The sequence below is a fragment of the Lonchura striata genome, chromosome 4 (genome assembly GCF_046129695.1).
Source record: "Lonchura striata isolate bLonStr1 chromosome 4, bLonStr1.mat, whole genome shotgun sequence".
NCBI classification, from domain to species: Eukaryota; Metazoa; Chordata; class Aves; order Passeriformes; family Estrildidae; genus Lonchura; species Lonchura striata.
The window spans coordinates 2,113,113-2,135,238 of record NC_134606.1 but is presented as its reverse complement, the minus strand read 5'-3'; the positions used below and the strand labels follow the sequence as shown (position 1 = coordinate 2,135,238).

The 22,126-nt window shown below is 57.2% G+C and overlaps 3 protein-coding genes and 1 long non-coding RNA gene across 9 annotated transcripts in view; 2 read left to right on the top strand and 2 right to left on the bottom strand.

The window, feature by feature from the left end:
• Nucleotides 1–1,220: 1,220 nt before the first annotated feature.
• LOC110468688 (retinol dehydrogenase 13) lies at nucleotides 1,221–3,373 on the top strand. The gene is made up of 6 exons (XM_021526808.3): nucleotides 1,221–1,465; nucleotides 1,957–2,196; nucleotides 2,283–2,372; nucleotides 2,448–2,636; nucleotides 2,854–2,960; nucleotides 3,051–3,373. The coding sequence occupies exons 1-6, from the start codon at nucleotides 1,309–1,311 to the stop codon at nucleotides 3,237–3,239; spliced, it is 972 nt and encodes a 323-aa protein (XP_021382483.1). The 5' UTR covers nucleotides 1,221–1,308; the 3' UTR covers nucleotides 3,240–3,373.
• LOC110468728 (uncharacterized) lies at nucleotides 3,365–13,645 on the bottom strand. Its single transcript, XM_021526856.3, has 6 exons — nucleotides 13,461–13,645; nucleotides 11,566–11,792; nucleotides 9,356–9,479; nucleotides 6,003–6,155; nucleotides 5,730–5,896; nucleotides 3,365–4,666 (listed from the first exon to the last, which is right to left on the bottom strand). The coding sequence occupies exons 4-6, from the start codon at nucleotides 6,151–6,153 to the stop codon at nucleotides 3,365–3,367; spliced, it is 1,620 nt and encodes a 539-aa protein (XP_021382531.1). The 5' UTR covers nucleotides 6,154–6,155; nucleotides 9,356–9,479; nucleotides 11,566–11,792; nucleotides 13,461–13,645.
• The window catches only part of DCTN1 (dynactin subunit 1), a 61,098-nt gene continuing 48,559 nt past the window's right edge, over nucleotides 9,588–22,126 (top strand). For 5 of the 6 annotated variants that reach the window (XM_077782682.1, XM_077782680.1, XM_077782679.1 and 2 more), the window contains exon 1: nucleotides 19,055–19,304. In XM_077782682.1, the coding sequence (XP_077638808.1) occupies nucleotides 19,272–19,304 (33 nt within the window). In that variant the 5' untranslated portion in view covers nucleotides 19,055–19,271. Of the gene's footprint in view, nucleotides 9,671–19,054; nucleotides 19,305–22,126 lie in introns of those variants that run through there. The other variant, XM_031504599.2, reaches the window with a different exon arrangement.
• LOC116183547 (uncharacterized) lies at nucleotides 17,140–19,655 on the bottom strand. The gene is made up of 2 exons (XR_004148186.2): nucleotides 19,498–19,655; nucleotides 17,140–17,343 (listed from the first exon to the last, which is right to left on the bottom strand). It is a non-coding gene; the product is annotated as an uncharacterized LOC116183547 (long non-coding RNA).

Below are 22,126 nucleotides of genomic sequence, written 5' to 3'. Positions count from 1 at the left end.
GCTGTTCCTCCCGGCGGCTGTACCGGCTCCGGGGAGACCCTTGTCGCCCCGTCTCTCGCCGGTACCGGGGCTGGCACCGGGCATGGCGCTGTACGACGCTCTCGGAGCTCAGGGCTCTTCGCCAGTGCTGCTGGATAGAACAGAAGTCAATAAAAAAACACTAAAATGAATTTTGCGGAGCCGGTGCCACCGGAGCACCGGGTCGGGGCAGCACCGAGCGCTGCGCCCGTGGTGCCACCAGCGCCCGGACCCACGCGTGGCTGGTCCCCGCATCCCCTTTGTCCCCAAACGAGGAAGAAGAGGGAGGTGACGAGGTGAAACGTGGTTTGTCCCCGTGAGCTCCTGTCCCGGAAAACGGGGACGGGGCGGGCAGAGGCCGCCCGGAGCCTCCTCTGCCTTCCCGGGAGCTCCGGGCGCAGCTGGGACTGTCCCCGCCCGCTGGGCCACTCGTGAAGGTCTTTGATCCCACGGGGACACGCTCCAGCCCCGGAGTGTCCCCGCACTGCCCGAGGGGGACTTCGGGGGACATCGCCCCTCCTGTAGCCGCCCCGGGGCTGCGGGAGTCCGGAGCGGCACCGGGAACACCGAGGTAGCACCGGGGACCCCGAGGTGGCACCGAGGACAGCGGTACGACACATACGACCCCCGAGTTGCCTTTATAGAGACCCTCATTAGCACCTGATGGGTGGGCGTGGTTTCAGCTCATTAGCATGGGATGCGATAGCGGGAGTGGTTCTCAGCTCATTCGCAGCACCGGATGAGGCCTCAGGCGTGGGTTTGGGGTTCATTAGCGGAAGGTGATTCATTGGGGTGGCTTTCAGTTTCTAATTAGCGTGAGAGTGATTTCACCATCGGCTCTGAATTTAACGCTCGTCGAGGGTCCGCTCTGGCTGCCCTTACAAAACAAGACACCCCAAAATCACCCATTCCGTGACCCCATTTTTTGCACTGCTGCAATTCTTCCGGCGTTACTCAAAACCACAGAGAAACATTGGGGTGGAAAATATATTTTTGCGTCCAGACTGGCAGAAAACGTTAGTGGAGAAAAAAACCCCCGTGCTGTTTTGTGGTTTTACAGCACCGACAGCTTATTAACGTCAGAAAATTCACTGTCACTCCTGACAGGGTGACATTGGGGACAAGTGGGGTGGCACAGGGGACGCGTGGCTCGCCCTCCTGCCACCCTGCTGTCCCTCCTCGGCTCCCAGCGGGGCAGAGGGACCCGTGCCGTGCCGTGCCGTGCCGTGCTGCCAGCCGGGCAAAGGTCCTGCTGTGACCTCTGTCCCCAGCCCCACCCCGCGCCCGGCCATGGAGCTGCTGGGGGCTCTGAGCCCCCCGTGGTGGCTCCTGCTGCTCCTGCCCTTGGTTCTGCTGCTCTGGGCCACGCGCAGAAAACCCTGGGAGCCCCACGAGTGTCCCACTGACCTGACGGGCAAGACAGTGATTGTCACCGGAGCCAACAGCGGTGAGCAGCGAGGGGTGGCGGGGACGCGCGTGGGTGAGGGGTGACCCACGGGGGACACGGGGGTCACTTTGCCAAGCCCAGCACCCCGCTCCCCGCTTTGGGAGGGCGAATGGCTGCACAAGAAGCCAATGGCCGGTCCTCGGGCACCCACAGGGTGCTGCTGGTGCCCCCTGCTCACCTCCCGAGGGTGTCTCAGACAAGGTCACCACGGCCACTGTGTCACACCAGGGATGGGACCATTGATCATCTCAGGGATGGGACCACTGACAAGCATTTGGTTGGGGGTGTCGCGACCCCCAGATTGGGATTGGGATGTCCACATATGCCCAGGGGCAGAGCGACCCCACAAACGCTGGGCTCCATCCCCTCCCCCGTGCCCATCTTTCCCTGCCGGGTGGTTTCGGCTGTGGCAGGGGCACAGACCCCACAAGACCCCTCCTCACTAGAGGGACCAGGCTGGGATCCGCCCTCGCCCTCTCCGTGTCCCGCAGGCATCGGTAAATGCGTGGCCATGGAGCTGGCGCGCCGGAACGCCCGCACCATCCTGGCGTGCCGGAGCCGGGAGAGGGGCCAGGCGGCCGTGGAGGAGATCCGGGCGGCCACCGGGAACCCGGCGGTGCTGCTGCGGCTGCTGGACACCGGCTCGCTGGCCTCGGTGCGCGCCTTCGCCAGCGCCGTGCTGCGCCAAGAGCCGCGCCTGGACGTGCTGGTGAACAACGCCGGCGTCACCGGTACGCACCGGGCAAAGCCCGCAGCCCCCACGGGGGGTCCAGCACCCCGTGCCCACGCCCCACGGCAGCGCCCACCCTCCTTTCAGGGCTGCCCTTCGCCATCACGTCCGAGGGGTTGGAGCAAACCTTCGCCACCAACTACCTGGGGCCGTTCCTGCTCACCAACCTGCTCCTGGGTGAGCGCGGGGGTTGGGGGTCTCCGGGAGGGGGGCTCTGGGGATTTCTCCTCGCTCACCCCCTGCTCGGCACAGACCTCCTGAAGGCCTCGGCGCCCTCCCGGGTGGTCAACGTGTCGTCGTTCCGGCACAGCGCGGGCACGGCCGACAGCGGGTACCTGACGGGGCAGCGGCGCCCAGGCGGGCACGCCGCCGCCTACAACAGCACCAAGCTGATGAACGTGCTCTTCACCGCCGAGCTGGCACGGCGCCTGCAGGGCACAGGTGGGTGCCGAGCCGTGCCAGGCTGGCCCGTGCCATGTGGCACCCTGGGGACATCCCCTGTCCCAAATTTCGGGGGGCTGCTGGCAGAGCTGGGGGGGTCTGACACGGGTTAGACGCTCGCTGGGTGGCAGAGCCCCGGGCTGAGGTCAGGCTGGGGGCTGCTCCCGCGGCTCCCCGAGGGATTTGGGGACCCCGGGGTGACGGCGAAGCCTGGCAGGGGTGACGGCCAACGCGGTGAGCCCCGGCGTGGTGAGCACCGGCATCATGCGCCACTTCGGCTGGGCCATGCGGGCGCTCTTCGTCCTCCTCCGCCCCTTCATGAAGGTGAGCGGGACCTGGTCCTGCCCATCCTGGGGGGCAGCGGGGTGGGTGTGGGGGGGTGCCAGACCCCTCCTCACCCCCGTTTCCCCGCAGTCGGCCGAGCAGGGCGCTGCCAGCAGCATCTTCTGCGCCGTCTCGGAGGAAGCCGCGGGCATCACCGGCAAATACTTCGACAGCAGCTGCCGGCTGGCGCTGCCCTCGGCGGCCGCCCGCGACGCCGCGCTGGCACGGAAGCTCTGGGAGGCATCGGAGCGCCTGACGGGGCTCACGGAGCGCGACTGAGCCACCCACCGGGATGTCACCCCTCGGGGCGGCGAGGGGGACACCGCGGCCCCGCCGCCCCCGTACCCACCACGCCGCGGCGCCGGGCGGCCGTGACCGTGAGGCTTTTATTAAAAACCCCGGCGCTACTCCCAGGTGATGTCCAGCTCCAGGCGCTGCTTCCTCACGGCCTGCAGGAAGGCGTCGTAGTCGCGCCGGTGGATGTCGGGGCAGCGGGACAGGTCCAGGCGGCGCAGGGGCCCGTCGGAGCCCAGCAGCTGCCACACGGCGCCGGGGGACACGCGGCTCTGCGCCAGCGCCAGCTCCCGCAGCTCCCGCAGCCCCGGCAGCGCCGGCTCCAGCACCGGCTCCAGCGGGAAGGGCACGGCCAGCAGGCGCAGGTTCTGCAGCCGCGGGGACTGGCACAGCAGCGAGGCCAGCGTGGCGCTCAGCACCGGCCCGTGCGCGGCTGGCACGGGCCCGGCCAGGCTCAGCGAGAAGCTCTGGAGCCCGGGCAGCCCCCGGGGCAGCAGGTCGGTGGTCCAGCGTGGTGGCAGGATGGGGGGCTCCTCCTCCTCTTCGGGGGGCTCGTGGCGGGCACGGGAGTCCGGGGGTGCTTCCAGCTCGGCGCTGAAGCTCTGCAGGTTGGGGCAGCTGGCGAGCAGGGCGGGCAGCGAGAGCGGGTCCCGGCAGATGAAGCCGTGCAGGGTCAGGGCGCGCAGGCGGGCGCCCAAACCCCGTGCCAGGGGCAGCACCTCCGCCAGCGCCCGGCCGTGCCGCCCGCAGCAGCCCAGCGTCAGGCGGGACAGGCACGTCCAACCCGGCAGCTCCCGGAGCCCCGAGGAGCCGGGGCTGTCCCCCAGCCACGCGCTGAGCTCCTCGGCCTGGGGACACACGGCGTGGACGGCGCCCAGGGCGTCCTCCTCCACCTCCTCCAGCTGCCGCAGGGGCAGCGCCAGCGGGGCTCCCTCCGCCGCTGCCCCCCGGGCCCGTGCCAGCTCCTCCAGCGAGGGGAAACCATCGGGGTCCTCGGTGCCAGCCAGCCGCCCCGAGTGGAGCAGCCGCAGCGCGGCGGGCACGGCGCCGTGCGCCAGCACCTCCAGGCGTGGCAGGGCCAGCAGCAGGAAGGCCACGGCGGCCACGGTGTCACCGTCCCCGTCGTGGTCCAGGTGGCGGGCCAGCAGGACGCGGAGCGCGGGGCAGCCGGGGCTCCGTTCCAGCGGGTCGTAGGCCAGGTGGCGAAGGGCGCGCGGCGTCGCCTTCTTGCAGCCCGACACGTCGAGCTCCCGCAGGCGGCGGCAGCAGGAGCCCACGGCCGACAGCACCTGCACGTTGGCCTGGGTGTGCGCCAGCCCCAGGCGGCTCAGGAGGGGCAGCCCCTCGGCCAGGTCCACCAGCACGGCCGGCGAGAGCCGCCCGCAGCCGCCCAGGTCCAGCACGCTCAGGCCCTGCACGGGGAGACCTCCGTGGGGCGGCTCCCGTGGGTGCCACCCTCGCCCCCTGCCCCACAGAGGGTGGGCAGGCACCGCCTGCTCCCCCCCGTGCCAAGCCCGAGGCTCACGGATGATGGCACCCCCAGTCGCCCCACGGGTGGTGGGCATCTCCAGCCCCATGGGTGGTGGGCATCCCCAGCCTCACAAAGGAGGGGCACCCACCCCAAACTCTATCCCCCTTGCCGTATGGAAAGTGGGTATCCACAGCCTCACGGGTGGTCAGCACCCACCCCAATATGGAAAGTGGGCATCCCCAGCCCCACGGGTGGTGGGCACCCACCCCAACGTGGAAAGTGGGCATCCCCAGCCCCATGTGTGATAAGCACCCACCCCAAACTCTATCCCCCCTGCCCCATGGAAAGTGGGCATCCCCAGCCCCACAGGTGGTGGGCACCAACCCCAAACTCTATCCCCCCCTGCCCTATGGAAATTGGGCATCCCCAGCCCCATGGGTGATGAGCACCCACCTCAAACTCTATCCCCCCTGCCCTATGGAAATTGGGAACCTCCAGCCCCACGGGTGGTGGGCATCCCCAGCCCCACGGGTGGGGAGCACCCACCCCAATCTCTATCCCCCCTGCCCTATGGAAAGCGGGCATCCACAGCCTCACGGGTGGTCAGCACCCACCCCAATATGGAAAGTGGGCACCCCCAGCCCCACGGGTGATGAGCACCCACCCCAAACTCTATCCCCCGTGTCCTATGGAAATTGGGCATCCCCAGACCCACAGATGGTGGGCACCCCCAGCCCCACAGGCACACACCCCAAATTCTATTCCCCCTGCCCTATGGAAATTGGGCACCCCCAGCCCCACGGGTGGTGGGCATCCCCAGCCCCACGGGTGGTGAGCACCCACCCCAACACGGAAATTGGGCACCCCCAGCCCCACAAAGGACGGGCACCCATCTCCTTAGAGGGTGCTCACACCAGCCTGACTCCCCTGCCCCGCTGCCATCACTCCCCCAGCCCCCCCAGCCCCCCGCCCCGCTGTGCCAGCCCCCCACGCCCTGTGCCCACCTGGCAGCGCAGCACGATGAGGTGGCCCAGGGCGTTGTTGGCGAGGGCGGGGCAGGCCTGCAGGCTGAGCTGCCGCAGGTGTGGCAGCAGCAGCAGGTGCAGCGCCGCCCGCGACAGCCGCCGCCTGGTCCCCAGCAGCTGCAGCAGCTCCTGCACCAACCCGCAGGCTGGGGGGGGAAAAAACGGGGGTGGGGAGGGGTCAGCATGGCCAGGGACCCCCTCTCCGTGCCCGCAGCGGGGGTCCCGGTGGGCTGAGGCACCCCCCGAGCTCACCCAGGTCGTTGAAGGGTCCCACGAGGAAGCGGAAGTCGTACTCGTCCAGGCGGTTGTCGGTGTAGTGCTTGGCCCAGAGGCTCTGCATGTGCTGGGCCAGGTTCTGCAGGCACAGCGTGGTCAGCGCGGGCACGGCCGGGCGCCGGGGCATGCCTGGCACGGGGACAGGGATGGTCAGCGTGGGCACTGTGCCACCAGGGCATCCCTGGCACAGGGACAGTCATCGTGGACACTGTGCCACCAGGGCGTCCACGGGACAGGGACAGGCAGGGACAGACATTGTGTGCCACCAGGACATCCCTGGGACACTCAGGGACAACCACCATGGGCACTGTGCCACCAGGGCATCCCTGGCACGGGGACAGGGACAGTCAGGACAGCCAGGGTGTGCCACCAGGACATCCCTGGCACAGGGACAGTCATCGTGGGCACTGTGCCACCAGGACATCCACGGGACAGGGACAGGCAGGGACAGACATTGTGTGCCACCGGGGCATCCCAGGGACAGGGACAGTCAGGACAGCCAGGGTGTGGCACCAGGACATCCCTGGCACAGGGACAGGCAGGGACAGACATTGTGTGCCACCAGGGCATCCCTGGGACACTCAGGGACAACCACCATGGGCACTGTGCCACCAGGGCATCCCTGGCACAGGGACAGTCAGGACAGCCAAGGTGTGGCACCAGGTGACAGTCATCGTGGGCACTGTGCCACCAGGGCATCCACGGGACAGGGACAGGCAGGGACAGCCAGTGTGTGCCACCAGGACATCCCTGGGACACTCGGGGACAACCACCATGGGCACTGTGCCACCAGGGCATCCCTGGCACAGGGACAGTCATCGTGGACACTGTGCCACCAGGGCACCCATGGGACAGGGACAGGCAGGGACAGACATTGTGTGCCACCAGGACATCCCTGGGACACTCAGGGACAACCACCATGGGCACTGTGCCACCAGGGCATCCCTGGCACAGGGACAGGGACAGTCAGGACAGCCAGGGTGTGGTACCAGGACATCCCTGGCACGGGGACAGGGACACTCAGGGACAGCCACCATGGGCACTGTGCCACCAGGGCATCCCTGGGGAAAATGAGGAAAAAAAACCCGGGAAAATGAGGAAAAAAATCCAGGAAATGGGGAAAGAACCGTGGGAAATGGGGAAAAAAATGGGAAAATGGGAAAAGACCCTGGGAAAAAATGGGAAATGGGGAAAAACCCCGGGAAAAGACCCTGGGAAATGGGGAAAAAAATGGGAAATGGGGAAAGAACCCCGGGAAATGGGGAAAGAACCCTGGGAAAAGACCCTGGGAAAATGGGGAAAAGCCCTGGGAAATGAGGAAAAAAATAGGAAATGGGGAAAGAACTGTGGGAAATGGGGAAAAAACATGGGAAATGGGGGAAAAAACCCAGGAAAATGGGAAAAGACCCTGGGAAATGGGGAAAGAGCTCAGGAAGTGGGGAAATAACTCAGGGAAATGGGGAAGGGCCCTGGGAAATGGGAAAAGACCGTGGGAAATGGGGAAAAAAACCCGGGAAATGGGGAAAAAAAACCCGGGAAATGGGGAAAGAACCCTGGGAAATGGGAAGAAAATCCCGGGAAATGGGGAAAGACACTGGGAAATGGGAAGAAAATCCTGGGAAAATGGGAAAAGACCCTGGGAAATGGGGAAAAAAACCCAGGAAATGGGGAAAGACACTGGGAAATGGGGAAGAAAATGGGAAAATGGGAAAAGACCCTGGGAAATGGGGAAAAAAACCCAGGAAATGGGGAAAGACACTGGGAAATGGGGAAGAAAATGGGAAAATGGGAAAAGACCCTGGGAAATGGGGAAAAAAACCGCAGGAAATGGGGAAAGACACTGGGAAATTGGGAAGAAAATGGGAAAAGACCCTGGGAAATGGGGAAAGACATTGGGAAATTGGGAAGAAAATGGGAAAAGACCCTGGGAAATGGGGAAAGAACCCCGGGAAATGAGGAACATACTCTGAAAAATGGGGAAAAAAAATGGGAAATGGGGAAAGAACCCCGGGAAATGGGGAAAAAAACTGGGAAAATGGAAAAGGACTCCGGGAAATGGGACAAGACTCTCAGGTACCGGGAAAGGAGCCTCGGGATGGGAGGAGACCCCCGGGAACTGGGAAATCCCTGCGGGAATGAGAGAGCTCCGGGACACGGTGAGTCACCAGGGCAGGGCCCTGTGCCACCGTCACCTGTGCCACTGTCACCTGTGCCACTGTCACTGCCACCTGTGTCACTGTCACCTCTGTCACTGTCACCTCTGCCACTGTCACCTGTGCCACTGTCACCTGTGCCACTGTCACCTGTGCCACTGTCACTGTCACCTGTGTCACTGTCACCTCTGCCACCGTCACCTGGGCACGGCCTGCCCTGCGGGACACAGGGATGGGACACTGGGAGGGGACAGGGGAATGGGACACCAGGGTGGGAACAGGGATAGGACACCGAGATGGGACACTGGGATGGGACATTGGGATGGGACATGGGGACATTGAGATGGGACAATGGGACGGGACATTGAGAGGGGACACCGGGGTGGGACATGGGGATGGGACACCAGGAATAGGATACAGTGATGGGACACTGGGATGGGACATTGGGATGGGACACGGGGACATTGGGATGGGACAATGGGATGGGACATGGGGGTGGGACACGGGGATGGGAACAGGAATAGGACACCAGGATGGGACAGGGGGATGGGACAATGGGACGGGACAATGGGGATGGGACACCAGGAATAGGACACAGTGATGGGACATTGGGATGGGACAGTGGGGATGGGACAATGGGATGGGACACTGGGAATGGGACACCAGGAATAGGACACGGTGATGGGACATTGGGATGGGACACGGGGATGGGACACCGGGGATAGGACACGGTGATGGGACATTGGGATGGGACAGTGGGGATGGGACAATGGGATGGGACACTGGGAATGGGACACCAGGGTGGGACACGGGGATGGGACAATGGGAGAAGACAATGGGATGGGAACAGGGATAGGACACTGGGATGGGACACTGGGAGGGGACACTGGGAGGGGACACCGGGACATTGGGATGGGACAATGGGATGGGACATTGAGAGGGGACACCGGGGTGGGACTTCAAGATAGGACACCAGGAACAGGATACAGTGATGGGACACTGGGATGGGACATCAAGAAGGGACATGGGGATGGGACACCGGGATGGGACATTGGGATGGGACACAGGGGTGGGACATTAGGATGGGACACCAAGAATAGGACACCAGGATGGGACATTGGGATGGGACACGGGGATGGGACACCGGGGTGGGACCCTTGCCGTGGGCGAGCTCACCGTCCCGAATGATCCCGTCGCGTCGCTTCGCTTCCTCCTTCTTCTCCTTTTCCTCCTCATCCTCCTCCCCGAGCCTGGCCCCGCCATACCTCGCCCCGCCCTTTCGCTGGCTTCACTTCGCTCACTGCGCATGCGTGATAGCGCACGTGAAGACCCTTCCGCCCTTACGCCACACCCGCGGGCTGCCCCGCGCCGCGCCTGACGCCCAGCGCGGCCGTACGGCCGCGCTGGGCGTCAGGCGCGGCGCGGGGCAGCCCGCCTGGGGGGCTTCGTTACCGGGCGGGATCGGCGGTACCGGGAGCGGCCGGGCCTGAGGTACCGGGAGAGGCCTGAGGGACCGGGAAAGGCCTGAGGGCACCGGGGGATCCCGGAGGATGTTGGGGATGTGGGGAGAGGTGGATTTGAGGCGGGGGAGAGAGGGGAAGGTGCGGCGGTGCGGGTTTGTGAGGGAATCCGTGAGGGGATTTTGGGACGGGGGGTTATGAGGGGGTTTTAAAGGGGGTTGTGTGAGGGGATTTTTTTTTTTTTTAGTTGTGTGAGGGGATTTTTAGTGGGTTCGAGGAGGTTTAGGGGTGTGTGAGGCGTGGGGGGGGGGATTTAGGGATGGTTGGGGGGTATTTAGGGTTTTTTTGGGGATGTTTAGGGGAGATTTTGGGGTTTTGTGAGGGGTCTGAGGGGTTGGTGAGGGTCTCCCTGAGGGGATCTGGGGGGTTCTGAGGGGGTTTAAGGGGTTTGTGTGTGGACGAAGGGGTTTTTAGGGGGCACTGTGAGGGGTTTTTAGGGGGTTCGAGGAGGTTTAGGGGTGTGGGGGGATTTGGGGGATGTTTTGGGGAGTATTTAGGGATTTTTGGGGCGGGCATTTAGGGATTTTTTGGGGGGTATTTAGGGATGTTTGGTGGGTATTTAGGGTTTTTTGGGGGTATTTGGGGATGTTTGGTGGGTATTTAGGGTTTTTTGGGGATGTTTGGGGGGATTTAGGGTTTTTTTCGGGGCATTTAGGGTTTTTTGGAGGACATTTAGGGATGTTTGGGGGGTGTTAGGGTTTTTTGGGGCATGTAGGATTTTTTGGAGGACATTTAGGGATGTTTGGGGAGTATTTAGAGTTTTTTGGGGGTATTTAGGGATGTTTTGGGGTTATTTAGGGATGCTTGGGGAGTATTTAGAGTTTTTTGGGGGTATTTAGGGATGTTTTGCGGGTATTTAGGGATGCTTGGGGGGTATTTAGGGTTTTTTTGGGGGTACTTAGGGATTTTGGAGGACATTTAGGGATGTTTGGGGGTATTTAGGGTTTTTTGGGGGTATTTAGGGTTTTTTGGGGGCATTTAGGGCTGCTTTGGGGGTTATTTAGGGTTTTTTTGGGGCACTTAGGGTTTTTTGGAGGACATTTAGGGATGTTTTGGGGCTATTTTGGGAAATTGGGGCGTATTTAGGGATTTTGGAGGAGATTTAGGGATGTTTGGGGGGTATTTAGGGATATTTTGGGGGCATTTAGGGCTGTTTTGGGGGATATTTAGGATTTTTTTGGGGTATTTAGGGGCCTTTGAATGCATTTAGGGATATTTGAGGACCTTTTGGGGTCTGTAGGGGTTTTTAGCAGGGATTTAGGGATATTTTGGGGGCATTTAGGGCTGTTTTGGGGGATATTTAGGATTTTTTTGGGGTATTTAGGGGCGTTTGGGGGGATTTAGGGAAGTTTAGGGCTTTTTTTGGGGTATTTAGGGGATATTTGAGGACATTTTGGGGTTGTGGGAGGGTCTGTAGGGGTTTTTAGTGGGGATTTAGGGATTTTTTTGGAGGTATTTTGGGATGTTTGGGGAGGATTTGGGGGTTTTTAGTGGCATTTAAGAGTTTTGGGGTTATTTATGGTTTTTTAGGGCTGTTTGGGGTCCGTGTGTGGGGTCAGTGGTGGGATGAGGGCGGCGCTTCCCCGTCGGGATTTTGGGATTTTGGGAAGTTTGAATGGAGACGGGGTGGGAATAGCTCAGCCCTGGTGGGGTGGGGGGGGTAATTAATGCCCTGGCTAATTAGGGAGAGCTCATTAAGGCTGGCAGGAATGGATATTCCTACTCCTGACTCAGGAAATATCGGGATTTTCCCGCTGGGAATTGACCCGCCCTCATTAGCACCACACGAATAATTAATAATTAATGAGTAATTAATGAATAATTAACGAATAATTAATTAAGCTATGAAATGCAGGCAGAATTTACCTGTGTGAGGTGTGTTGCTGCCATCCCTCCCTCCAAACTGCTCAGGGAATTCCAGAATTCCCAAATTTCCATCGGGAGGGACCTTCCAGGGTTGTTCCACTGCAGAATTTTTGGGTTTTCCTGTTGATTTCTCCAAATTCCACCTTTAAATTGTGAATTCCTGCAATTTCCTCCTCCTCTGCTGCCTGGTTGTGACCTTGGAATTTCTTTCCTTTCTCTCTCCATTCCTAAAATTTGGGAATAAACACAAGGATTCAATGATTTTGATCTATTTCAAGAGAAAAATGAAGATTTTAAAATAGATTTCAGGGAGCTTTTGATGCTGAGGTTATCCCAGAGGCTCAAATCCCACCCAAAAAGTGCAGAATTCAAATTTTGGGTGGATTTTCACACCCATTCCTGACTTTTCCAGAGGAAAATTCCTAAGGAATGAAAAGCAAGGGGAGGGGTGGTGAGGATGGGCTGGACTGGGTTTTTCTTTTAGGAATTGGGGTTTATTTTTTGGAGGAATTGGGGTTCATTTTTTGGAGGAATTGTTTTTTTTTTTTTTAGGAATTGGGTTTTTTTTTAGGAATTGGTTTTTTCTTTTAGGAATTGGGGTTTTTTGGAGGAATTGGGGTTTATTTTTTGGAGGTATTGGGTTTTTTTTTTCTGGAGCAATTGGGGTTTTTTGGAGGGAATAAGATTTTGATGGAGTGGGATTTTTTAGAAGAATAGGGGTTTTTTTGGAGGAATTGGGTTTTTTTTAAGGAATTGTTTTTTTTTTCTGGAGGGATTTTTTTTTTTGAGGAATTTTTAATTTTTTTTTTTTAACTATTAGTTTTTTTTTGGTGGGATTGGGTTTTTTTGGAGGGAATTGGGTTTTTTTGAAGGAATGGGGTTTTTTTGAGGGAATGGTTTTTTTAGAGGGATTCGGGTTTTTTTGGAGGGAATGAGATTTTGATGGATTGGGGTTTTTTTTGTAAGGAATGGGTTGTTTTTTGGTTTTTTTTTTAGGAATTGGAGTTTTGATGGATTTGGGTTTTTGGGAGGGAATGAGATTTTGGTGGATTGGGGTTTTTGGGAGGGAATCAGGTTTTGATGCATTGGGGTTTTTTGATGTATTGGAGTTTTGATGGATCAGGAGTTTTTTTATCATTGGGATTTTGATGTATTTGGGGTTTTTTTGATGTATTGGGGTTTTTTTCGATAGATTGGGGTTTTTTTGATGGATTGGGGTTTTTTTTGATGGATTGGGGGTTTTGATGGATTGGGGTTTTTTGATCATTGGGATTTTGATGTATTTGGGTTTTTTTTTTTGATGTATTGGGGTTTTTTTTGATGGATTGGGGTTTTTCTGATGGATTGGGATTTTTTGATGGATTGGGATTTTTTTATGGATTGGGATTTTTTGATGGATTGGGGTTTTTTGATCATTGGGGTTTCGATGCATTGGGGTTTTTTTGATGGATTGGGGTTTTTCTGATGGATTGGGGTTTTTCTGATGGATTGGGGGTTTTGATCATTGAGGTTTTGATGGATTGGGATTTTTTGATCATTGGGGTTTTGATGCATTGGGGTTTTTTAGATACATTGGGGCTTTTTCGATGCATTGGGGTTTTTTTGATGGATCAGGATTTTTTAATCATCGGGCTTTTTTGATGGATTGGGATTTATGGATGATGGAATGACTTCCAACCCGCCTATTCCCCCCTTGCTCCATGCCCTCATCCCCCAACCCTACGAGGGCTGGGAATTCCGTAAAGAACGAGGGAATAAACTTAAAATCCTGGAATTACACAGAGAAGCTTCGGCAGAGTTCAGAAATCCAGGGATTTCTGCCCCGGCATCCCAGCAAAGTCCCGAGCGCTTTTATCTCCCACTAAATCAGCTTTTCCCGGGAATCCTTCACTCACCTCCCGCTGCATCCTCGGCGTGTCCGGGACCTTGCTGCGGCTCCGGAGCGGCGATCCCGAGGCGGAAAGAACCGGGAATGCGGCGGGATGATCCCGGGAAGGAGGAGAGGAGGGAGGCGGCTGCGGGGGCTGCGGTGCCGCGGTGCCGCCGAGCAGGGCGCAGGCTCCAGCGCCGGGTCCTAGCGCCGCGCCTGGAATGAAATCCCGAGGGGAAAAAAAAGCCAAATCCCACCGGGAGAGACCTCGTGGTTCTCCAGAGGAGGCTGGAACCGCCTTGTGCTGGTAGGGAGGAGGGGAAGGATGAGAAGGGATGGCTTTCGTTGTGCCATCAAACGCCAAGATGTCAAAACCCCAATCCCTCCAAAAAAACCCAATCCATCAAAGTCTCATTCTCTCCAAAAAAACCCCAATCCCTCCAAAAAAACCCCAATCCATCAAAGTCTCATTCTCTCCAAAAAAACCCCAATCCATCAAAGTCTCATTCCCTCCAAAAAAACCCCAATCCCTCCAAAAAAACCCCAGTCCATCAAAGTCTCATTCCCTCCAAAAAAACCCCAATCCCTCCAAAAAAACCCCAATCCATCAAAGTCTCATTCTCTCCAAAAAAAACCCAGTCCCTCCCAAAAATCCCAGTCCATCAAAACCCCCAGTCCCTCCAAAAAACCCCCAGTCCCTCCAAAAAACCCCCAGTCCCTCCAAAAAAACCCCAGTCCCTCCCAAAAACCCCAGTCCATCAAATCCCCCAGTCCCTCCCAAAAACCCCAGTCCATCAAATCCCCCAGTCCTTCCCAAAAAAACCCCAGTCCCTCCCAAAAACCACAGTCCATCAAAGTCTCATTCCCTCCAAAAAAACCCCAATCCCTCCAAAAAAAACCCAATCCCTCCCAAAAATCCCAGTCCATCAAAACCCCCAGTCCTTCCCAAAAAAACCCCAGTTCCTCCCAAAAACCCCAATCCATCAAAGTCTCATTCCCTCCAAAAAAACCCCAATCCCTCCAAAAAAACCCCAATCCATCAAAGTCTCATTCCCTCCAAAAAAACCCCAATCCCTCCAAAAAAACCCCAATCCATCAAAGTCTCATTCCCTCCAAAAAAACCCCAATCCCTCCAAAAAAACCCCAATCCATCAAAATCTCATTCCCTCCAAAAAAACCCCAATCCCTCCCAAAAATCCCAGTCCATCAACATCTCATTCCCTCCAAAAAACCCAATCACTTAAAAAAAACCTCATTCCATTAAAAAAAAAAACAACCCAGTCCATCAAAATCTCATTCCCTCCAAACACACCCCAATCCCTCCAAAAAAAACATCCCTTCAAAAAAATGCATTCCCTCTACAAAAAACCCCAATCCATCCAAATCTCATTCCCTCCCAAAAACCCCACTCCATCAAAACCCCAATTCCTCCAAAAAAATGCATTCCCTCAAAAAAAACCCAAAAAACAAAAAAACAGACAATCAAAATCTTATTCCCTCCAAAAGTACCCCAATCCCTCCAAAAAAACCCCAATCCCTCCAAAAAAAACCCAATCCCTCCAAAAAAACCCCCATTCCCTCCAAAAAAAACCCCAACCCCTTAAAAAAACTCCCTCAAAAATAAAAAAAGAAACCAGTCCATCAAAATCTTATTCCCTCCAAAAAAAACCCAATCCCTCAAAACTCCAATTCCTCCAAAAGAACCCAAATCCCTCCAAAAAAACCCCAAACCCTCCAAAAAATGCATTCCCTCTACAAAAAACCCCAATCCCTCAAAATCTCATTCCCTCCAAAAAAAAAACCCAATTTCTCATAACTCCAATCCCTCCAAAAAAATCCAAATTCCTCCAAAAAAAAAACCCACCAATCCCTCCAAAAAAATCCCAATCCCTCCAAAAAAATCCCAATCCTTCCAAAAAAATGCATTCCTTCTACAAAGAACCCCAATCAAAATCTAATCCCTTCCAAAAAAAAAAACCAAAAAACAGTCGGGTTGGGGTCGGATGTTGGGAAAATTCCTTTGGTGGAATTCCAGCCCTGTGGATGTGACTTTTGGACTCGAGGGTCTGGGAGGGATTTTCCCTCAAAAGCACTTTGAAATTCCATGGGAATTGCTGGGAGATCCCGGTGGGTGTCACCGTGTCCCCTCCTCGGTTTGTGTTGTTCCCAAGTGGCCTTTCCCATTGGGAAAGGGGAGCTTGGGCTGGGATCTTGGCAAGGAATTCCTGGCTGGAAAGGAATTCCCAGAGAATTCCTGGATCCCTGGGAATGTTCAAGGCCAGGTTGGATCCAGCTGGGATGGTGGGAATTGTCCCTGTCCATGAATGGGGTGGGAATGGATGGGATTTAAGGTCTTTTCCAACCCAAACCATTCCAGGATTCTGGAGTTCTTTTGCTCTGGGAGAGCTGGGAATGTTCCCCTGGAGAAGGGAAAATTCCAGGGAATGCTCAGAGTGCCTGGAGGGGCTCCAGGAGAGCTGGAGAGGGACTGGGGACAAGGGACAGAGGGACAGGAGCCAGGGAATGGCTCCCACTGGGAAAGGGGAGCTTGGGCTGGGATCTTGGCAAGGAATTCCTGGCTGGGCTGCAATTCCCAGAGAATCATTGGATACTTGGGAATGTTCAAAGCGAGGTTGGACATTGGGGTTGGATCTAGCAGGGACAGTGGGAGGTGTCTCTGCCATGGCAGGGGTGGCACTGGGAATGCCTGGAAGTGGCAATGGTGGCACTGGGAATTCCTGGGAATGGCAATGGTGGCACTCGGAATGCCTAGGAGTGGCAATGGTGGCACTGGGAATTCCTGGGAGTGGCATGGGTGGCACTGGGAATCCCTTGGAGTGGCAATGGTGGCACTGGGAATCCCTGGGAGTGGCAATGGTGGCACTGGGAATTCCTGGGAGTGGCACTGGGAATTCCTGGGAGTGGCAGGGGTGGCACTGGGAATTCCTGGAAGTGGCATGGATGTCACTGGGAATCTTTGGGAGTGGCAATGGTGGCACTGGGAATCCCTGGGAGTGGCAATGGTGGCACTGGGAATTCCTGGGAGTGGCAATGGTGGCACTGGGAATTCCTGGGAGTGGCATTGGGAATTCCTGGGAGTGGCAATGGTGGCACTGGGAATCCCTGGGAGTGGCACTGGGAATCCCTGGGAGTGGCACTGGGAATCCCTGGGAGTGGCAATGGTGGCACTGGGAATTCCTGGGAGTGGCACTGGGAATTCCTGGGAGTGGCACTGGGAATTCCTGGGAGTGGCACTGGGAATTCCTGGGAGTGGCACTGGGAATCCCTGGGAGTGGCAATGGTGGCACTGGGAATTCCTGGGAGTGGCAATGGTGGCACTGGGAATCCCTGGGAGTGGCACTGGGAATTCCTGGGAGTGGCAATGGTGGCACTGGGAATCCCTGGGAGTGGCACTGGGAATTCCTGGGAGTGGCAATGGTGGCACTGGGAATCCCTGGAGCTCTGTGCCACTCCCATCCCTGCTCAGTGCACCAGGAAATGGAATTCAGAGCTTTAATCAGATTTTGGGTGTGTTTCCCTGGAAAAATGTTTGGAAGCCCCGTGAAGGTTTATTTCTCCTGGGGATTTTTTTCATCCTGACATGGCAGTGCCTGAGTTGGGGGGAAAATTGGGATTTTTCCTCTTTGTACAGAGCAATTTTAGCTCCAAATCCAAGGTTGTGAGCAGCCAAGCCCTGCTGGAGGTTGGGGGAATCATCTCACAGAGCTTTAATTACCAAAATTTCCCATATTTCTCATAAAGCTCCTGTCCCACCTCAGCTTCTTGTTGAAGCTCAGGATCCTCGTGGCTCTTTCCCAGCTCAGAATTTTCCAGGATTCTTTCCCTCAGGATTTCATTTTCATCCCAAATCCGAGCAGTAAATAATGCAGGAAGGTGGTGAGCGGTGCCTGTGATTTTGTTGTGGAGACAAATGGGGATATCAGTGATTCAAAAAGGCTTTTCCAACTTAATTCTATTCTCTAATTCCATCATTTTCAGCACAGCTTTCCTAGAGAAGCTGTGGCTGCCCCTGGAAAAATTCCAGGTTGGACTGGGCTTGGAAATGGCAGGGGTGGCACTGGGTGTCTTTGACATCCCTCCCACCCCAAACCATCCTGTGATCCTATAAAATTATATTTGTGTGGCAAAAAATCCCCTTGTTATTCAGTTTAACGTGGCAAACTCCTCCAGAGGAGGGGCAGGAGCTGCGAGACGTCGATAATTCTCTTTTTAAATTCACAGCTGCTCTTCTGCTCCACCTGGGAGCAAAGTCTGCCTGCTGTTTTCCTGGATTTTGGGGTTGTCCTGCTGGAAGAGCAGGGAGGAACTCCCCTAATTCTCCCACAGCTCACCCTTCCTCCCATCTGAATTCCTGCTGGAATTCCACGCCTGTTTCCCAGTTTTCCTTGCACTTAGAGGAAGCTTTTGGAATTTGAGTTCCCTCTTGGCATTCCAGCCTCTCCTTGGAGCACAACCCCACCTTCCAAGTGTTTGGCTCTAATTCTGCTCCTGGGACCATCCAGGATCCCAGGGGAGGATCCTGCAGGGCGGAGGAAGAGCAGAAATCCTCTAGAATTTAGGAATTTTAGGAAAAAATCCTTCCCTGTGAAGGTGGTGAAGCCCTGGCACAGGTGCCCAGGGAAGCTGTGGCTGCCCCTGGATCCCTGGAAAAATTCCAGGTTGGAGCAGCCTGGGATGGTGAAAGCTGTCCCTGCACATGGCAGGAGGTGGAATTATTGGGATTTTGGGTTTCTTCCCACCTAAACCTTTCCGTGGGTCTATAAATAATAGGTGGCACAGGTGATATTTGCTCCCAGATTCTGGCAGGGAAGCAGGGTGAGCTTCCCAAAGGAGGTTTCTCCTTCTGTGGATAAAATAATTCAGATTTTCTACTTATTCTAAACTGGTTTAGAACCTGAGGCTGAGGGGAAGGAGCTCGTCCTCTTTGTACCTTTTTGGAGAATTTTGTGTGCGTGAAGTTTCCTTTAAACCAGCACGGAGAGGGGAAGCAGATACCCGAGGTGACTCTGGTTGAGTTCCTGGCGATCCCAGTGAGAAATTCCCAATTTCCAGCTGCTTTTTTTGTGGTGTTTATCCCAGCTGAGCATTGTTAAAGCTCCTTCCCTGAGGAGCATTCCCAGGATTGTCCTGGGCAGGGGTGAGGAATTAAATCCCTGATCCTGTGGGTGGCTTCCAATATTCTGGGATTTGGGGTTGCTCCCGTGTGTTGGGAATCGGGAACGGCGCCGAATTTGTGCTCTGTCGGCTCAGCCAGGAACAATGGGACGCAATGTCACCTGTCACAGCCGGGAGCAGGACAATTAGCGATCATTCCCTAATTAACCCTTCGGGCTCCATCCACCCGCGGAGGGAGGGGGTGCTGCTCCCGCGGATTTAGGACAAGCCCCGCACTCCGGGGCGTTGTTTTTTCCGCAAAATTCTCCACGAAGGCAAAAAGCAAGCGGGCCAAGCTTTGGGCTGGGGTCACGGCGGGTGGAATTTGGGGTGTCCCTGCCCGGTGGGCAGCACGGGGCTCGCAGGAGGAGGCCGGGAGCATCCCGGTGCCTCCTCCCGCGGGGGGAGCTTTAGGACCCAGCGAGCCGCCGGCGCCGTGACAAGTCTGGAGCGGCAGACTGGCGCAGAGTGGCTCCATCGGCAGCGCTGGAATTCTCCCTATCCCTCCCTCGGAGCATCCTCGCCCAGAAAAGGGCTTTTCCTCCCTTTCTAGGGAGGGGGAGAGGCACGGGGATGCTGGGATCGGCCGGGATGCTGGGAAGCGCCGCTGGATGCTGCCGGCCGTGAGAGCTGCTGGCTGCACATCGGGAAGCGCGGCAGCATGGCCCAGGGCAGGAGGCACGCGTCCGGCCGGGTAAGGGGGAGGGAGGAGGGCTGACTCAACAGCTCCCGGCTCCTGTCGCGACAGATCGCGACGCTGTCGCAGCGAGAACAGCTGGCTTCGGTAGGTAGGGGATGCTCGATTGTGCTGCCGTATCCCTGGAATGTGGCACCACCTCTCCGGGGAGGGGAGGTGGATGCTGGGCTTGCGCCAGGGCCCGACTTACCTGCCCGCGTTGTAGGTGATTACCGCACATCGTTACCGCGGTTAATTAATTAATGAAACCTCCGCTCCGGGGCTCCGGCTCGGCCTTGCCGAGCACAAAGATCCCGGCGTGTTTTGCTGCCTGCCGCTGGCTCCCCTCCCTCTCTCCCCCACCCCGAGCTTCCCTTCCGCGGGCCTGGCAAACGCTTCCAGGTTTTTCCGTATTGCAGCTGCCCCCCCCCCGGCCCCGGGCCGGGCCTTTCCCGGGAGTTTCTGTCCCTGTCGCTGTGTCCCCGTGTGCCCACCGCGGTGCCATTGTGTCCCACAGCGCCTTTGGGCCTCGCTGTGCCAGCTTGGCAACGGCTCCAGGATGGAGCTGGGGAGGGCAGAGCCTTCCCCCCATCTCCACGGGACCCCCAGACCCTCCGTGGGCCCCGTGTCCTGCCTGCTGTGGGATCCACCCGGCCTGGAGCCGCTGGGATTTGGGCTGTGGCCGAAGGGATTTGGCTGTGGAGGGAAAACTTCCCGGCCTGGAGCATTTTTTGGCCACCCCAGCAGGATCCGAGTGTGTGTCCTTAGAGGTTTTTGGGAGCTGGAGCACCACACCTGCCCCCCCAAACCTCCCTGTTTTCCATGGGGGAGCAAGAGGAAGGGGTGAGGTTCTAACCTGAGTCCTGACAGCTTTGTCACATCAATTTGGGGGGCTCCAAGGGGATGGGGGCTCAGGGAAGGAGCCAAACGCTGGCTCCAAGGGCTGATGGAGGGAGATGTGGCAGGACTGAGGGTCCCAGGGATGCTGGGGGGTGGTCCCAGGACAGCCCTGTGAGTGGATTATCCCTGTTTGGCTCACGTGGATTTTGGAATGGGCACTGCAGAGACCACGGCTGTGCTGGCCCTTCCTGGGGCTGGAGCCACTGGCCACCCCGGCCGTGTCCCTTCTGGATTTTGGGGACGCTGCTCCTGGTGTCCGGAGCCACCCACACCCTCCCAGTTTGGCAGCCTGGAATCCAGTGCCACATCCTGGTGCCACCCTCTGTGCCAGGCTGATCCCTCCTTCCCACCACCCTGAAACCCAGAATTCTCCCCGAGTCTTTCCCCCTTCCAGCTTTGTGGGCAGCACCTGGGATTTGGAATTATTTGGAATTTGGCAGGGTTGGCTGCTGGGGATTCTCCCGAAACTTTTGATCTGAGCTTTGAGTGGCACTTTGAGGCTCCATCAGTCTCACCTGCGTGGGGGAGGCGCTCCTGGAGGAACGCTGAATATTCCAGGGCTGAGCAGAACGCTGGAGCCCTCAGCTCTGCATGGAGCACAGGGGTGACCCAAAGCACTGGGAATTCATCCCATTTTCAGTGCCTTGCCACCAGGACCTTCACCTAGCAGAGCAGACAGCCTGTGGGTGTCTAGCACGCTTCAAAAAAGGGGGAAAAAATGGGAAAATGCTGGATTTGGGAGCGGTGCCAGGTGGGAAGTTGTGGGGAGCAGTCTCTGATGGTGGTGGTGGTGGCAGCACAGCCACACGCTTGTCCCTCAGCTGGTGTCCCTGCATGGGAGCTCTGGGTTTGGGACAGGCTCCTCCTGGGCTGCTGGCTGCTCCAGAGGTTCAGCATTCCTGCTTGTCCCATTCCCACCACCCGCCCTGTGCCCTGCTTGGATCTCCTCAGCTGTCTCCCTTCACTGTGAATGCCTGGATCTCTCATTTCCTGGGATTTAGGAGCTTATTCCCCTTCCAGCCAGAGGGTGACAGGGCTGGCACTGCCAGTGGCCTCAGCCCTTGTGGCTTCCCACATTTCTGCTCCTCCATCCTCTTCCTTTGCTATCCAAACCCCCATTCCCAGCCCTTGGGGTATCCCAAACGTGTTCCTCTGGGAATGTCGGCGTGGCAGAGGGGATCCACGAGGAGCTGGCCTGGGAAGCTGAGGGAATTTTGAGCTCTGTCACCACCTGCCGTGCCGTGGTGTCCCCAGTGATGACCGTCCCCATGTGTGTCCCTCAGGGATTGTCACCACGGCCAGGAGGTGTGACCACAGGTGTGTCCATCTCTCCTGGGAATGCCCATCCCACCTGCTTCCAGCTGGGACGGTTCTTCCTCTTGTAAAATCCTGATTAATCTTGGTTTGAATCTTCACGGGAATTCCACTTGAGGGTTTCTCCATTGGATTGGAGCTTCCAGGTGTCCCACAGACCAATTTCTGATGGATTGGGAACAGAAGAGACCCAATGCTTGGGCCTGAGGGGTGGCATGGGGCAGGAAAGATTTATTCTGGGCTCTCCTTCTTTTCCCAAGTGTGAAAGACTCGGGAAAAGTTTCTGTGGAATTAGTGCTGCTTGGCAAATATCCATCAGGGAGAGCTGGGAATGTCCAGCCTGGAGAAGGGAAAAATCCAGGGAATGCTCAGAGTCCCTGGAGGGGCTCCAGGAGAGCTGGAGAGGGACTGGGGACAAGGGACAGAGGGACAGGAGCCAGGGAATGGCTCCCACTGGGAAAGGGGAGCTTGGGCTGGGATCTTGGCAAGGAATTCCTGGCTGGAAAGGAATTCCCAGATTTGCTGTGGCTGCCCCTGGGAATGTCCAAGGCCAGGTGGATCCAGCTGGGACGGTGGGAATTGCCCCTGTCCATGGATGGGGTGGGAATGGATGGGATTTAAGGTCT